General features: G+C 37.3%; 1 protein-coding gene across 3 annotated transcripts in view; it reads right to left on the bottom strand.

Moving 5' to 3' along the window:
- Positions 1-19,023, bottom strand: part of ARID4B (AT rich interactive domain 4B (RBP1-like)) — a 178,557-nt gene that overhangs the window by 32,866 nt on the left and 126,668 nt on the right. For all 3 annotated transcript variants that reach the window (XM_011989362.1, XM_011989365.1, XM_011989364.1), the window contains 2 exons: positions 3,020-3,104; positions 166-364 (listed from right to left, as the gene is read on the bottom strand). In XM_011989362.1, coding sequence (XP_011844752.1) covers positions 166-364; positions 3,020-3,104 — 284 coding nt within the window. The remainder of the gene's footprint in view (positions 1-165; positions 365-3,019; positions 3,105-19,023) is intronic.

Raw genomic sequence — 19,023 nt, 5'->3', positions numbered from 1 at the left:
AAAAAAAAAAAAAAAAGAGAGAGATTCAACTTGTAATAAGAGAGCTAACACAATTCTGGTAGAAAAAATAGTAGTTGGTAATGTCACTGAATTACCTTTATAGAATTTGACTCATATAAACTACAATCAAATACCTGCATGCAACAGAACAATTGTTATGTTTACCTTGAAGTCCATTAAGGATCGAAGTAATTTCTATGGATTTAATGTGAGCAGTATCAGAGTTTTTGGCATCAGTGAGATCCAGTTTCGATACCATTTCAGGAGATGAATTTGTCTGAAATGGTGGCTTGGATAAGCGCCGAAGTTTACAGTTTTTTGGAGAGTATTTTTCATCTTTGTCTTTTTCTTTGTCTAATTTATTCTAGGTTAAGAAAAAAAAGTATGTCATAATTTATCATAAGGCACTTATTAGAAACAATGTTAATATCCACTTTTAACTCACTGTTATAGAATATATTGTTAAATATTTAACATAAAACGAAAGAATATAAGAAGCCCCTCAAAACAGCCAAAGATTTTTAAAGCTACTTAAGAAAATACTACACAGGATGATCAAAAGGTTTTGTATTTATACTTTAATAATAGGACTCAAATTAGCAATCAGATAGGTGATTAGGACTAGCAAACCTACAACTTACTCTTCAGAATTAAAATCACAATACGTTTAAATTAAATACTAACTAAAAAAAGAAACAACTGCAACCTGGTCATTTCAAAATCTCATTATATGTGGATTGGGAATGACAAAATTCCAAGTACTTTTGTAAAGTCAAGTCAGGAGCAACCTTCCTACCTCAGTCACATATTAATGTTTTGAGAAAAGATGAGAAATTTTCTCAAATTATTTGTTTACAAATAGATGAGCAGAGGCAGATACATTTCCTGGAAACTACTCTTAAAAATTATTTTGATTTATAGGAAAAATAAGCTCTCTGAAGCTTGAGTTAGCTGTAAACACTATAAATTTTGAGTGAGAGTAATTCTCCTAAGGAGGATACATATCTATTATCATTCCAGATGCAGAGAAGATAAGTTAATTCCTTACATATAATAGATGCCTAAGGGTAGTGGTTCTCCAAGTGTGGTCTCTGGCCCAGTTATATTAGCATCTCTTGCGAACTTGTTAGAAATGCAAACTCCTTGAAACAACCTCAGATCTACTGAATCACAAATGCCCAGAATGAGGCCAAGCAATCTGAGTTTTAAGTAGTCCTCCAAGTGATTCTGAAATGTGTTCAAGAGTGAGATCCACTGCCTTAGGGATCTGAGATTCATTCTCAGACCACACTGAAAAGACATATATGTAAGTAGACTACCATAGCCAATAAATGATTAGTGTTGTTCCAATTTTCCTGCTATTGCCGGCCTTTTCACCACTTCATAATTTATCCCAAAAGTCATAATCTATCCATGCATGCTGAAGGCAGAAATAGTTTCCCTGAGTTCAAGTTCAAATATGGCTTTCAATGTGTATCAGAGGGCAACCTCAACAACAGTGGCTCTTAGAGTAAGATGAAATACAGTGATGGGGGGATGTACATTATCAAAATATTACGTAGGAAGCCTTTTCAAAATTCACGTGCCTCTTCCCTCATGACCAGGAGTTTTAATATGCAGGAGGAGAGGCCAAGAACTGAAGAGAGGCAAATACCTAGAAAGAACTCCTTAAGTAATCTATTAGTTTTCCCACCACTATCCTCCACCCTATCTTCCCCACCCTTATCCTCCACCTTACAAATGCTACTCTAAAACTTGCTTTGTGTAAAGACATTGGCATTTTTAGTCTCCCTACCCCCAACAGAACTCTTTCAGTACCTAAAAACAATGCTAAATGCAGCATAATTTTCATACCTTCGTGTAAAGAAGGGAAATGAAAAAGGGGTTGGAGAAGTCTTGAGTTGTAACTACTGGGTTGCTACACCGAAAATTTTAAAACACAGACCCAATTTTATAGTGAAAAAAGAACGACCCCTTTAGGGGGGAAGCTTTCATTATTTGGGGTCACTAAAGAAACATTTAGCAGAAAAGTAAATATTAAAAGCATCTCACTTTGAATATGAAGACTGAATTTCAAAATAACTACTAAGCACCTCAACAACATGTACTATTCAAAGTATGTAACAGCCATTAAGAAGATTTTAAAAGTTCTAAAACCTAGTCTAACCTAACTTTTAGGAAAATTTAGTCTTAGAATGAATAATTCTATCATACATAAAAGTAACATTAATTTTCCATATGAGCTCCTAAGTAAATCCCCATGGCATTTGTGTAGTTAATAGGATCCTGTGGGGCTGGGTACGGCAGCTCACGCCTGTAATCCTGGCATTTTGGGAGGCCAAGGCAGGTGGATCACCTAAGGTCAGTAGTTCAAGACCAGCCTGGCCAACATGGTGAAACCCCATCTCTACTAAAAATACAAAAATTAGCCAGGTGTGGTGGTGTGCGCCTATAATCCCAGCTAGTCGGGAGGCTGAGGCATGAGAATCGCTTGAACCGGGAGGTGACGGTTGCAGTGAGCCGAGGTTGCACCACTGTACTCCAGCCGGGGCGACAGAGCGAGACTCTTGTCTCAAACAAACAAACAAACAAACAAAATCTTGTGAAAATATTCTAAGCCACTAACTATAATCAGATAAAGATGAAGAGAAAAAGGAGTTGCCAGATAGCCTTTTCTTCCTTGGAATGGTTTACAGCTATAATAATAACCTATGTCTTCAAGCCACACTGCCTTATGGCTCCTGGTTGGGAACCAGAGGGGAAGGAAATGGCAAAAATGGATAAATAAAATGTGGTTGAGTGGCTTTATATAATGTTGCGACTGAAAAAGTCTCAAAGATCATTCAGTACTGTTTCTAAAATGCTTTCCCTAACCTGACAAAATTAATTATATACAAATCTAGCATTTGAAAAATGTGCTATTTCAATAAAGTGTAACACTAACATGTATTTAATTGAATCATTTGCAGGAAAACTTCTTTTAAAGAGCTAATAGTGTGTAGTAAAACCAAGCACTTACCTTTATTTTCTTCCGATGTTTTATCTTTGGCACATTTTTATCAGCAGGTCTTACTATTTTATCTGCTTTAATCCATTCATCGTATCTAAAATAAAAGGAAATATAAATATGTACAATGTACACTACAGAAATAACCTATGCCATATTAAAGAGAAACTCATATAGAATCATGACATTTGAGAAGGGAAAGAACCTTGGAAATCATCTCAGCTTCCTGGTTTGAAGAGCAAGCTACCAAGGCACAAAGAGAAGGATGTAATAACTTGCCCATGGACATAAAGTTAGCTACTGGCCGAGCCAAGACTAGAGAGCATGATCTCACGATTCCTCAACTAGCACTGCTTACTCAGCTACAACAAAGAGAAACTGAATCTCTATAGTAAGTATTAAGATAAATCACCGTATTTTCTACATTTTGTTTTACTTTGTTTTGTTCTTAAGCAGCAGGTAGGTAATTTTTATCTAGACACATCAGAAAGCTAAGGTAATAGCTTCAGTTTTAAATGGCATTGCGTAAAAGAAAAGCACTGTATTATGGCCGGGAGCAGTAGTTCATGCCTGTAATCCCAGCACTTTCGGGAGTCCGAGGCGGGCAGATCATGAAGTCAGGAGATTGAGACCATCCTGGCTAACATGGTGAAATCCCGTCTCTACTAAAAATACAAAAAATTAGCCGGGCGTGGTGGTGGGCACCTGTAGTCCCAGCTAATCGGGAGGCTGAGGCAGGAGAATCGCGTGAACCCAGGAGGTGGAACTTGCAGTGAGCAGAGATTGCGCCACTGTACTCCAGCCTGAGCGACAGAGCGAGACTCCATCTCAAAAAAAAAAAAAAAAAAAAGGCACCGTATTGTAACGTATAGATAATGCAAAATCAACTAGAAAAAAAAAAATGCTTGCTCATAAAATACTAGAAAAACATTACTCTGTAAAGTTTTTCAGTATTCTGAAATGCTTCCTACATGTACAGACAGCTGAGTCAACAGTTGTGATGGCCTCTTGATTCAATGCTGATAGTCTTCGCAATTTCATAGGGTGCAAGCTACTATTAACTGCAATAAAACTATTTGTTTAAAGTAAAAAAAAAAAAAAAGAATGACAGTTTCTTCATCCTTCATTCATTCAACAAGTATGACAGCTAGAAGAAGTAAACATTAAAAATGAATTGACATTCTCTTCTTGTGTTCAAAGTTACACACATTACTCACAGAAAACAGAAAACTCGCTGGTATTTTTAACTCTAGAACACGGACACCTGAAAACGAGCTTTTAAATTAAAATGTCCTCATTGTTAGAGGTATTAAAAGGAAGTAACAAAGTCCCCAAATCAAGAAGTAAACCGACCAATAAATTATATTCTTACTCTAGCACAGGCCTGGAAAGTATCTGTAGCAAACTCCTGGGCGGTTATTCCGCTGGTACAAACTACTGGCTTGTAGCCAGAAAAGCTGAGGATTCATCCCCATGCAAGGGGTTCTGTTTATATGCTGGAAGATGCTGAGGGCCGTAATAAGAATAAGAGGGAATGGAATGAGCTTTAGGACAGACTTAACATAATCCCTGCTTACTAGTTATGTGGTCCTGATCAAAACTCATTCTCAGTCCAAGGCTTAGTTTACTTCTGTATAAAATAAGACTACAATTTAAAAATAAAATAAAAAATAATGCTACGTATCATATATGGGTTTTTTTGATAGAAATATATGGTAAGTACAGGTGTAAGTACAAATATATGATAAGTACGTTGAAAAGCTTTAAAGCAAGTGTTCTTCTACTAAACACACACTCCTTTTGGTACTTACACCTGGCACTGTAGCATCCATCTATATATTTGCAGCAGTACTTCTACCTTTCCTGTTAATACCAAGAATTGTATAATGCTTAGGAAAGCAATTTACTTCCTTCCAAAATTGGGGGCATGGTGGGAAACGAAAACACCTCCATCCTCTGCAAATTTCAATATGAACTCCTAGAAGTTGCTCTATTAGAATAGCTATGGAAAGAAGTCCAGATAGCAACTTTGTTTTTAAAAGAAAATAAAACAAGCTTTCTAATTTTTTATGAGAGAAACAAGTCAGCTCATGATGGCTGCACATAACATTAATGCGGGCTAAACAAAGTTATAATCGGCCGGGCGCAGTGGCTCAAGCCTGTAATCCCAGCACTTTGGGAGGCCGAGACGGGCGGATCACGAGGTCAAGAGATCGAGACCATCCTGGTTAACACGGTGAAACCCCGTCTCTATTAAAAAATTCAAAAAACTAGCCGGGCGAGGTGGCGGGCGCCTGTAGTTCCAGCTACTCGGGAGGCTGAGGCAGGAGAATGGCGTAAACCCGGGAGACGGAGCTTGCAGTGAGCTGAGATCCGGCCACTGCACTCCAGCCTGGGCGACAGAGCGAGACTCCATCTCAAAAAAAAAAACAACAACAAAGTTCTAATCATGTTTTACCTTTCTTAACCAAAGGCTATCTGTTCTGTAGCGAGTTTTATACCAGACATTTTTTACTATCAATAAAAAAACTGACTCAATTCAACCTGGATTTTGTTATCAATTATATTTTGAAGTAGGATAAAATAGTAGTTTTCAATTTAAGAATACATACATGATATTGTACATTTGTATATTTTACCTGCCTCACCCAACACATCAAACAAGGAAAAACAGTTACTGCCTCATGGGTAAGGCATTACACTGTGATAAAGGAAGATTCCTTTATTACTCAGAGATAATGTATGTTGTTTAAATTCTCCTAAGAACAAGGTGGCAAGAATATATACATAAATAATAAAATAATGGATGCTTGGAATGGTACAGGCTGGGGCCCACTGCCTAAGCTCCATAAATCCTAGATAGTAATCATGTTCTCTTCTACTCAATTATAAAAAAAAGGATGGTACAAGAGGACTGGATGTCAGAAAAATGTTGAGTAGTGACTTTAGGTGTCAAACGTGTGTTGGAGCAGGCAGGACACACACAAAAAAATAAATTATTAAATTAGATGAAATTAACTACATACATAGTTCTAATAAAGAGTATGGCCTTACTATTCTGGAAAAATTTTGTTTTACAATTCTCATGGGGCTGGGCGCAGTGGCTCATGCCTGTAATCCCAACACTTTGGAAGGCTGAGGTGGGCAGATTACCTGAGGTCAGGAGTTCGAGACCAGCCTGGCCAACATGGTGAAACCCCGTCTCTACAAAAACACAAAAATTAGCCAGGCATGATGGCGCACTCCTGTAATCCTAGCTACTCAGGAGGTTGAGGCTGGATAATTGCTTGAACCCGGGAGGTGGGGGGTGCAGTGAGCTGAGATCGCGCCATTGCACTCCAGCCCGGGTGAGAGAGCAAGACTCCATCTCAAGAAACAAAACAAAAAAATTCTCATGGAATATTCTGTATAGTTTTAAGAAATTCCTTGAAAACTTACTATAGAGTAATAATGTAAGCTAACAGCAAACATAATGTATAATAATATATTTATAGCTCTAACTTACAGATATATAAGTATTAGCTAAAATTATGACTCTTCTGTTATTTGACTTCTCTCTATTCTACTTTCTCAGTGCTTTTATTTGTTTATTCAGGTATTCCCTTGTTTAGACACTAAGCTTTTGCATTTTTTTTTACCTGGCCAGTTATGCTCTTTGTATAAAATACAGTTACACAGTATTGTTACTGTCATCAAAACTAATAACTTTTAGAACTAGAGTATATCTTAAAAATTTATCAGGGACTTTATTTCACAAGTTAAGAAATTCCAACAATGAAAGTGAATTAGAGTGCTTGCCAAAAAGCACCCCTGTGGAGAATTAGAGAAGAGAAGGAAATAGACTGTCCGTTAAAAGATTCTAACACGAAAATAACGGTAGGGGGCATTCCAGGCCCTATTCAGACTAAGCTTCATGAAGAGTGGGAAACCAGTGACATAAAGAGGAAGAAAAGGTGAAAATAACATGTGAGAATTTTGGTTGAGGAAGCTTTTTCAAATTACAAATGTCCTTACCAAATACAAGCTGAGACTACTGACACAAACATATTGGCAGACAAGAATTTCAAAACCTAATGAGATTTTAAATAGCATTTTAGTTGTCTGACAGATGTTACAAGAAATACAAAGATGGTCAAAAGATTAAATAACTATAACGGATCATTGTTTTTAAAAATAAGAAATGTTCCTTCTGTATATGTAATTACCCATTAGATATTACCTAAGTGTTCCTTCCATTTTCTCTACAGGATGTTTTCAAAGAACAGGGAAAACACACACACACACACACACACACACACACACACACACAAAAATTCATGTGGGGAGGCTGGGCATGGTGGCTCACACCTGTAATTCCAGAACTATGGGAGGCCCAGATAGGCAGATCACCTGAGGCCAGGAGTTCGAGACCAGCCTGGCCAACGTGGTGAAACTCCGTCTCTAACAAAAAGATAAAAATTAGGCCGGGTGCAGTGGCTCATGCCTGTAATCCCAGCACTTTGAGAGGCCGTGGTGGGAAGATCATGAGGCCAGGAGTTCGAGACCAGCCTGGCCAACATGGTGAAACCATATCTCTACTAAAAATACAAAAATCAGCCAGCCGTGGTAGCGGGCGCCCGTAGTCCCAGCTACTTGGGACGCTGAGGCAGGAGAATAGCTCGAACCCGAGAGGCGGAGGTTGCAGTGAGCTGAGATCACGTTCACTATGGCACTCTAGCCTGGGTGGCAGAGTAAGACTCATCTCAAAAAATAAAAAAAAATTCATGTGGGGAAAAACTCTACATGAAAACCCCACATTTCCTACAGACATTACAATTATTTAAGAAAGAACTAAACTGGCATAATTACTGGTGCCAATTAATTTACAAAAGTAATATTAGTGTGTAAGATTTCTCATTCCTTACCAAGGAAGCACAGGCCTGAAAGAAGAAAGCTTACTTCAGAACTACAACAAAAAGTTTACAGTTAATCCTTTCTTCTTTATAAATTTAGACTTTTAAAAATACAGTATATGTAGTATATATTAAAAAGAGACACCACCAAATTTACCTTAGACATAATAGATAATAGTCAATGCAGATAGAAAATAGGAAATTTTAGCTCAAGTTCACATATCCTGAATTTCATAAAAAATTAAAATAGGCCAGACCCAGTGGCTCATGCCTGTAATCCTAGCACTTTGGGAGGCTGAGGAGGGCAGATCACAAGATCAGGAGTTCAAGACCAGCCTGGCCAACATAGTGAAACCCCCGTCTCTAAGAAAAATACAAAAAAAAATTAGCCGGATATGGTGGCAGGCACCTGTAATCCCAGCTACTTGGGAGGCTGAGGCAGCAGAATCACTTGAACCTGGGAGGCAGAGGTGGCAGTGAGCCAAGATCACACCACTGCACTCCAGCCTGGGTGACACAGCAAGGCTCCAGCTCAAATAAAATAAAATAAATAACCATAAAGGAAGTGGCAAAGAGTGAAACTGCAGCTAAGATATAGAAGGCCATAAAATATTTCTCAACTTCTCCTTGGGGTACCATGTCAAGTAAGATATCTATTCATCCCTGAAAGTACCTTCTTAAGGAATATGAGAATCTTTTTTTTTTTTTTTCTTCTTCTTCTTCATATAGCGTCTCCATTGCCCAGGCTGGAGTGCAGTAGAGCCATCCTGGCTCACTGCAGCCTTGACCTACCAGTATCAATTGTCCCACTTCAGACTCCTGAATAGTTGGGACTCCAGGCATGCACCACCACACCTGGATAATTTTTTTGTATTTTGTAGAAAAAGGGTGTCACTATGTTTCTCAGGCTGGTCTCAAACTCCTGGGCTCTAGTGATTCGCCCACCTTGGCCTCCCAAAGTGCTGGGATTATAGGTGTGAGCCACCGTGTCTGACAGAATACAATAATCTTAGTAAGTAAGTTAAATACAAACCTTTTGGTTTGAAAATGCTTCCAGACCAGCCTGGCCAACACGGCGAAACCTCACCTCTACTAAAAATACAAAACTCAGCTGGGCATGGTGGCGCATGCCTGTAATCTCAGCTCCTAGGGAGGCTGAGGCAGGAGAATCACTTCAACCCAGAAGGCAGAGGTTGCAGTGAGCCAAGATTGCACTACTGCACTATAGCCTGGGCAACAGAGCGAGACTCTGTCCCAAAAACATACGTAAAATAAAATAAAATACATTGTCTTGCAATTTTAGATTCAAGCAATGCAGTTTTCTGAAAATGAGAAAATTGAGGTAGACTGGGTTGTATTTTTTATATATATATAATATAAACATACATATACAGTCCAGGATAGTTTATCTATCCTGGCTTTAACTGGTCTTAACCTTTAGGAATTATGATTACAAGATCATAATTGGCCTTTTCACAACAGGAAATAAATTAATTTTGCAGGGCACAAGGGAAAGAGCATTACTAAAAAGCTTCCATTTAAAAAGAAATACTGAAACAAATATTAAAAGAAATATTGAGTTAGAAAATTAAGACAGTGATTAGCCTATACTTTTTCAATTCAGTTATCAATATAGTCAATATAATTAATTCTACAGATGGAATCTAAACAAGTATCTCACTGAATATTTATCTAAAGTACTAAGGAAAACATTTCCAAGGTATATATATGACTTGTCTGAGAATATTTCTATTGAGATCACTTAACGAACAACTAACAAACAAACACAAAAGAACATATGCATGATAAACTCATTTAACTTCTGAAGATCTAATATGTTCCCTGACCTACATAAAATGAAGTAGAATGAAATTTTTATTTTTATTTTTATTTTTATTTTTATTTTTTTTTTTGAGACGGAGTCTGGCTCTGTCACCCTGGCTGGAGTGCAACGGTGCGATCTCAGCTCACTGCAACCTCCGCCTCTCAGGTTCAAGTGATTCTCCTGCCTCAGCTTCCCGAGCAGCTGGGATTACAGGTGTGTGCCACCACATCCGGCTGATTTTTGTATTTTTAGTAGACACTGGGTTTTGCCATGTTGGCCAGGCTGGTCTTGAACTCCTGACCTTAGGTGATCTGCCCCCCTCGGCCTCTTAAAGTGCTGGGATTACAGGCATGAGCTACCATGCCTGGCCGTAGAATGAAAAATTATATGAGACTCCAAGACTGTAAGTACACATGTGGATGTATTCATCTGACAAACACCTCTTAGGTACCTATTATGTAATAACAGAGTCTGCACTAGGCACTGGGTACTCAGCAATGAATCAACAAACAGCTCTTGTCTGCGAGGAGCTTACAATTCAACAAAAGAAGACAACACTAAACAGTAATGACAAATTTTGTATACAAACCTGAAACTTTCTGAAAGAAACCCACCACACAAATATTTGATTTTTCAAATGTTTAAAAATATTCATACAAAGCTAAAAGATACCATTCAGAGACCATAGCATACTTGCTCTCACCACAGAAAAATAGAATTTCTAAAAAGAAAACTTTATGGCTTTTGTATGGATGCACTGGCAAATTATGTAAGAAATCATTCCGTAATAATAAAAACAGAAAAGAACGTTAATCGATCAGATATACTACCAAAATGGTTAATATGCCCACATCAGTTCAGCTTTTGGTTCTTCCTAAACCCAATTTTAAAAGAAATATTATCAGCATATAGTTAATATACACCTAAAAAGCACAGTCTTAGAGATTTAAAAATATATAGCATGCAGAATAAAAGTATTTTAAAAATAACAAGTAAAATCAAATTAATGTAATACTTAAAACCTCACTCTTTGAAATATGTATAGATTATAAGATAAAAATCTAATAACCAATCATGAAGTAAATGTTAAAATCATCTATATTTTGTTTTCTATAATGAATAGATTCATTTAATAATTGTTGCACAGTATGTATTTTATATCTTGCCTCTCTATAATCAAAAAAGTCAATGTATGTCATATAATTAACTTATTAGGTTTTTTTTTTTTTTTTTTTTTTTTTTAAATTGAGACAGAGTCTCGCTCTGTAACCCAGGCTGGAGTGCAGTCGTGTGATCTCAGCTCACTGCAAGCTCCGCCTCCCGGTTCACGCCATTCTCCTGCACGCCATTCTCCTGCCTCAGCCTCCCGAGTAGTTGGGACTACAGGCAACTGCCACCATGCCCGGCTAATTTTTTTTACTTTTAGTAGAGACGGGGTTTCATCGTGTTAGCCAGGATGGTCTCGATCTCCCAACTTCATGATCCGTCAGCCTTGGCCCCCCAAAGTGCTGGGATTACAGGCATAAGCCACCACGCCCGGCCAACTTATTTAGTTTTTAAGAACCTCACATTTAAAGTGGAAATTTGTGCTGTTTTAGTAAGGAAAGGGATTTCCCCTCCTGAATTAAATAAAAGTATGACAAAATAATAGAAAAAAACACCAAGTCAAAATAAAAAGCAGTGTTAATCGTTATTAATTATAAATTTCATAAGCAATTTTATCAATATTTATCTACTGTATGAATTTTATATAATCTCAATTTATATGTATTTTAATCTGAATATCTAAAATAAGACTTATGAAAATAACTGATCACAACTAATACTTTTAATAATGTACCTATAATAAAATGAAACAAAAAAGTAGTATATTGTTCAAAAATAAAATTCCTGCCGGGTACAGTGGCTCACATCTGTAATCCTAACATTTTGGGAGGCCGAGGTAAGCGGATTATGAGGTCAGGATTTCAAGACCAGCCTGACCAGCATGGTGAAACTTCATCTCTCCTAAAAATACAAAAATTAGCCAGGCATGGTGGCACACGCCTGTAATCCCAGCTACTCGGGAGGCTGAGGCAGGAGAATTGCTTGAACCCAAAAGGCGGAGGCTGCAGTGGGCCAAGATCGTGCCACTGCACTCTAGCCTGAGCAACGGAACGAGACTCTGCCTCAAACTAAACTAAACTAAAATAAAATAAAAACAAAATAAAATTCCTAAGTATGATATAAACATTTCATATTTCTACTTCATATAACACTTAAATCTACATCAGAGAGACAGGAATGGTATTCCTCATACTTAAGAATATAACAGCAGAATGATAGAACCATGAATTAAAATTATAGCATAGTCATATTTAAGAGTTGACATAAACAGCTCAACGGAATGGTATAGTAATTATATCAATAGGTTTTCCCAAGCAATATAACTCTATAAAATGAAACTGAAGTATAGGTCTTTAGGCAGAGGTAATACGTAATAATAAGAACACGAATACAGCATTTTACCAAAGCTTACAAAGACAACTGCAAATGGTTAACTGTGGCATTAACTGCATATTATAATGCAGATGCTAAGTTTTTTTAATTCCCCAAAAGTATACTCTGTTAATATTTGATAAATGTATGGAATTAGTTATTTGTGCATACTTAGACAAAAACATCAATGTACCTGCCAATCTACAAAACTACTCAATGAAACAGGTCTAAGTTTAGTAAACACTCTTAAGATGAATACACAAAGAAAAATTAAAGCCCATTTGAGTACAACACATAACTGAATTATCATCTCTTTTTCATGAAGGAAATGTTTATGTTCATTTGTACTCAAAAACTATGGTTAACTCAAAAGTCACTCTCTTTTAATACAAATTTACAGATAATGGAAACCACTGTCAAATGGTCATTTTATAGGCCTGTGACTTCTGTACTATAGAAACAAGGCAGACAATTTCCTAGGGTACCTTGCTTTCTAACATTACCAGGACAATTATTTCAAAGAAGATGAGTAGAACAACTCTGTACTCTATTTCAATATTCCTAAATCCAATGGCATACACAACTGAAGTATAGCAGGGATCAGATTACATGGAAGTAAAAGAAAAAAGAAAAAAAATGAAGGACACAAAACATTTTAGAGCAGGAAAGAACAAAGCAATTAAGTTGAAAAGTGACATTAAAAATTTTTTAAGGACAAAAGGAGACTAAGAATAGCTAAAAAGTCACAGAAAATTATTATTTCCAATCAAATTCATTCCAGTCTCTCAGTCTCGACTCCATTTTGTTCGCTAAGAGATAGGCTCTTTATGTAACCCAAAGAGGTCACATATATCATATACAAATATGAACTCAAATTAGATCAAAGATGTAAACATTATAGCTAAAACTATGAAGTTCTTAGAAGAAAACATACAGGAAGATCTTCAGAACACTGGATTTGGCAATGTTTCTTTGGAAATAACATCAAAAGCAGAGGCAACAAAAGAAACATTTGCAAATCACGTATCTGGTAAGGGAATAACATCTAGAATATATGAAGAATTACAATTCAACGACAACAAAACAACTGACCAATTCAAAAATGGCAAAAACTTGAAGGGACGTTCCTCTAAAGAAGATATACAAATGGCTAATAAGTACAAGAAAAATGTTCAACTCTAGTCATTAGGCAAACGCAAATCAAAGCAGAGTGAGACACTAATTCACACTCTCTAGAATGGCTATAACCTCCCAATTTTTTTAAATAGAGAATAACAAGTGTTGGCAAGGCTGCAGAGAAACTGGAACCCTAACACATTGCTGGTGAGAATGTAAAACGGTGTCGTCTCTGTGGAAAAGTCTGACAGTTCCTCAGAAAGTGAAACACAAAGTTATATATAAATGAAGTGAGAAGCAGCTCCAGTGAGAGGGTCAAGCCATATCTATCCCAATCCCCTATTATAGGTATCGCTTTAAAAAAACCAATGACCCAGTGGCTTTTATTTGAATTTTAACTTCTGCTCTACTTCCATTTTGTTGTCGGGAGGTCCAATTTAGATCAACATTCATTTAGTACTTACCATATGCCAAATGAATACTTTTCTAGATGTGGTAAGTGATATTAGGAGAATAGATATGAAACAAATTTTTTTCATATTTTAAAATTAAGTTCAGTTTTGTAATAATACATAATGTAGTTCTGATGTAGAAAGCTTGAATGATGAAGAAAAAAAGAAAAGGAGGGGGAGGAGAGTTGAAGGGAAAGAATTTACCCAGAGTCCTAGGTGAAAGTTATATTCCAGGAGATCAAATTCCTCTGGCTCAGAAAAATAATTCAGAAAAATTCAGAATTGTGACTCAAGTGAGTATTGGAAAAATAGGAACAGAAACAACAATAAAAAAATGTTAAATGGGTATCAGAAAGAAACAGGGGAACAATTAGAAGGGAGAAAACACACAAAGATGAGGAAGAGACAAAAGATAATTGAGGAGTGGTTTCTCAATTTTGAGAAAGAAAGAGAGAAAGAAAAGGAAAATAAACAAGAAAAATGGTTGTAGCTGGAGCAGCTGGAGCCCAAGCAAAGCATATTACGGACGGAGTGATCAACTGACTGTTATGCCACTGATAAGGCATGTAAGAGGGCAAGAAAAGCAGGAGGAATTTATCTACAAAGGGTCACTAGTGTTCCTGGTAAGAACAGTTGTGGAGACACAGTGAACAAAAGGTTGATGAGAGTGGGTTTACACAGAAAAAGGAGAGAAACTGAATAACAAGTGTAGGTAACTTTCAAACAGTTCTCCTGAATGAAAATGGAGCCAAGAAATGTCACAGTAGAAGTCAGGCTCCAGAAAAGATTTTCCTTGAGATAGGACAAATAACCACAAATCTCTAAGTAGTGGGAATGACTTAGAACAGAACAAGAAAATGGGCCATGTCTTCGATCAGGCAAGAAGGGATGGTTATGAAGACTGGCTTCAGACAGTAGCATGATTGTGTATCTATAGCTAAAGATGAAAACACAGAGAATGTGGCAGCAAATGCAGTTAGATAGGCAGATCTAATGAAGTGTGTAGAAATGTTTTTCTTGTTTCTCTCAGCAGGTACAAAGCAAGGTCACCAGCTGAAAATGAGGATAGGGAAGAGATGTTGGGGATGTGAAGACATAAGCAGCAGTATGAAAGTTTTCTAAGAAACTAGGAGAGTGAATGGAAGAAGGACATAAAGAATTAAGGACACACTTGAGGTTCACAGTTACGAATTTAAAATAAGTCATTGTGATTGCTTGCTTTACTCCAACCAGGATCAGCTGCACAGGTGCAGGCAAGGAGCAGGAGGGTTAGATTTAATCAAGGTTCTTGTGGTTTTGTCAGATGAGTACTATAAAGCAAAAGGAGAGAAAAATAAGAGTTGGAGTCAAAAGAAGTGATTATAATAATAAATGCCAGTGAATGTAAGCAATATCAAGGGAAGACTGAGTGCATTAAGTGGGGTGGAGACGTAAAGGGTGGTAGGATCAACAGACTGTCAATCTTGCTGGGGTTAACTGTCATGCCTGGGACTATGAATTCTCTAATAAGGACCACTTTTTAGTATCTTTGGTGACAAGCACAGTATTTGGCACATAGTGGATATTCAACTTATGTTTGGAAAATAAAGGAATAAAGTGTGAAAAAAGCAACTGAACAATGGCAAAAAGTAGGATTGAACCTACTTATTTGTGAAAGCCTTTTACCAGGTTTTTTCAACCCCTAACTCATTCCCTCCTAAGGAGGATTTAATTTGTTTGGAGAAAATATTTTTAAAATGTAACACATTTTTTATTTCAAATAATATATTTAGCATAATTTAGTTTATTTTCAGTTCTCTATAACTGTTAACATGAACTAGAACCATTGTGGCTTATTTAAGAGTTTTATAACTGAAGTTTCACAGTGTCTCTTTTACTTTTGTGTTCCCATTAACACAGCTGGTGATCCGCAACATAGAAAAAATTATTCTCTAACTAAATGTGCAACTCTTTGATTACAGAAAGCCAAGTTGGAAATGAGCAGAGAAAATTCAATCAACACTGATATACTATTACAAAATATTCATGTATTTTAAATTCCACACCAATTAGTCTAGATAGTTTCACTCAGTTGTTTGTTACTAAACAAGGAAATCCAACACACTCAACCAGTTTTACGGCATGTTAATTTCAATGTGTACCCTTACTTTCAAAAAATCAATCCCATATTTACGACACAACTTAGAAACTTGAGAGTGAAAAGGATCAATTAGATAATTATGTTAAGATTCTCTATAAAATATTAACATCACTAAGAAAAGTTAAACGTAACAGAGAGCCTACTATTAAAAACTACTTAAGCAGGATTAAAATTTTTTTAAATGTATGGGGACATTTTTAAAAGACTAAAAGAGAACACACTATAATATTAATTTTATCTTTCTTTTTTCTTTTCTTTTTTTTTGTTTTTGAGATGGAGTTTCGTTCTTGGTGCCCAGGCTGGAGTGCAACGGCACAATCTCAGTTCCGCAACCTCTGCCTCCCAGGTTCAAGCGATTCTCCTGCCTCAGACTCCCAAGTAGCTGGGATTATAGGCATGTGCTTCCATGCCTGGCTAATTTTGTATTTTTTTTTTAGCAGAGACGGGGTTTCTCCATGCTGGTCAGGCTGGTCTCGAACTCCCGATCTCAGGTGATCCGCCCACCTCGGCTTCGCAAAGTGCTGGGATTATAGGTGGGAGACACCGCGCCCGGCCAGCAATAATTTTATCTTTCTACCTTTAAGTATTTTCTCATTTTTCTAAATTGTTATTTTTAGAAGAGTTTAAAAAAATAATTTATGAGCCTACTCCAAACATTCCTAGTGCTTGGTGACATAGTAAGTAATAGAGTGCTAAACAATAATTTTAGATACTATCACTGCATCAGAAAAATTTTGTAAAAGTATTATACTATTTGTGGTTAAAGAGTTCAAGTCCTTTCCAGTCAATGTGGTGTGAAAATGTTAAAATACGACTTTTTTTCATCACAGTAGTAGAAAACAAACTTGCCCAAATGTTAACCTTTGTATAACAAAAATCAACATTTTCAGCTGTGAAATAGGGACATACATGAAAATTATATTAAGGATTTATACAGGTCGGGCGCAGTGGCTCACCCCTATAATCCCACCACTTAGGGAGGCAGAGGTTGGTGAATCACCTGAGATCAGGCGTTCGAGATCAGTCTGGTCAACATGGTGAAACCCCATCTCTACTAAAACTACAAAAATTTGCTGGGCATGGTGCCATGTGCCTATAATCCCAGCTACTTGAGAGGCTGAGACAGGGCAATCTCTTGAACCTGGGAGGCGGAGGTGGCAATGAGATGAGATCACGCTGCTGCAATCCAGCCTGGACAACAAGAGCAAAACTCCATCTCAAAACAACAACAACAACAACAACAACAAAAAACAGCATTTTAGAAAACAAAGAAAAATGTAAAAATTAACAAGAAAAAGGATTTTTTTTTTTTTTTTGAGACAGAGTCTTGCTCTGTCACCCAGGCTGGAGTGCAATGGCGTGATTTCGGCTCACTGCAACCTCTGTGTCCCTGGTTCAAGTGAGTCTCATGCCTCAGTCTCCCAAGTAGATGGGATTACAGGCACCTGCCACCATGTCCGGCTAATTTTTGTATTTTTAGTAGAGATGAGGTTTTGCCATGTTGGCCAGGCTGGTTTCAAACTCCTGACCTCAGGTGATCTGCCCGTCTTGGCCTCTCAAACTGCTGGGATTACAGGTGTGAGCCACCGCGCCTGGCCTAAAAACAGTATTTTTAAACAAAGAGACAGATACTCTTACATTATTTGAGAAAATCTCTTTGCTGGAAAAACATGGTTCACGGCCAGGAGCATCGGTTCATGTCTATAATCCCGGCACTCCTGGAGGCCAAGGCAGGAGAACTGCTTGAGCCCAGGAGTTTGAAACCAGCTTGGGCAACACAGTGAGCCCCATCTCTACAAAAGATAAAAAATTAGCCAGGTGTGGTGATGCACACCTATAGTCCCAACTATTCCAGAGGCTGAGGTGGGAGATCACTTGAGCCCAAGAAGTCGAGGCTGGAGAGCCATGGTCGCACCACTGCACCCCAGCCTGGGTGACAGAACGAGGTCCTCTCTCTCTCTTTTTTTTTAATCTGAAACATGTATTTCAGATTCTGAAATACATGTTGCAGATTTAAAAAACCATGGAAATAGGTCCACACAAATCTCCCAAATTGCTTGTCATAAATGACTGCCACTGAAGATAAAACTATTTCCATGAACCTCCATGCATAAATCTTCATTTCTAATTTCACATCTGTTAAGTATAAATTTAGAGATCAAGCTGAAGACCCTAAAAATAAAAGAAAAATTGTCATAGAGCTGATGAGGATTTGTTGCAGTCCTTATTAGATTAGCCTCAGAACTGGAGGAGCAGCAAAAATAAAATTATTGTGTATTTATCAATGAGACAGACTGATTATTGCTGAGAGAAGTAAAATACTGTTACGTTAACTCTAAGAAGATTAACTGCTTAATCTACTGAGGTACATTTGCTTTCTCCATGATGTTGGAGTGTATAGTGATCCATTCTACAGGTCTTCATCAAGATGTTAAGTTTTCTTCTTTTGAAAGTTCATAGCATACAAGCACTTGAGTTGTCAGAAATAGACGGCAACCTTCACAGTAACACAAGCATGTCTTGTTGAACTAGGTCCCATTTTCCTTCCTATATTATTAAAAACTTGAATGCCTCAATTTAAATTCTTTCCTAACTTTCTCTTCCTGCTATCTATTTAAAAATTAAATTACTAGAGATTCTTTCTACCTTCTAAAATCAAAATACTTCTGGAATTCTCTTTCTTTTAGTCTATCTTTTCTTAACAAAACAAAGTTGTATCTTAATTGTAAAACAGTTTCATGAATGACTCAATTCTTCTATCTAGTAAGCCTTTTTTGTTTAATGAGCCAATTAATAGAAAATAAGCCTTGGCTGGGCACAGTGGCTCAGGCCTGTAGCGGCAGCACTTTGGGAGGCCGAGGCAGGCGAATCACCTGAAGTCAGGAGTTTGAGACCAGCTTGACCAACATGGAGAAACTCCATCTCTACTAAAAATACAAAAATTAGCTGCACGTGGTGGCGCATGCCTGTAATCTCAGCTACTCAGGAGGCTGAGGCAGGAGAATCGCTTGAACCCAGGAGGCAGAGGCTGCGGTGAGCCAAGATCCAGCCATTGCACTCCAGCCTGGGCATTAAGAGTGAAACTCAGTGGAAAGAAAGAAGGAAGGAAGGAA

The sequence above is a fragment of the Mandrillus leucophaeus genome, unplaced genomic scaffold (assembly GCF_000951045.1).
Source record: "Mandrillus leucophaeus isolate KB7577 unplaced genomic scaffold, Mleu.le_1.0 Scaffold350, whole genome shotgun sequence".
Lineage (NCBI taxonomy): Eukaryota > Metazoa > Chordata > Mammalia > Primates > Cercopithecidae > Mandrillus > Mandrillus leucophaeus.
Note: the sequence above shows the minus strand (reverse complement) of the source record. Positions and strands in the feature narration are given on the sequence as shown.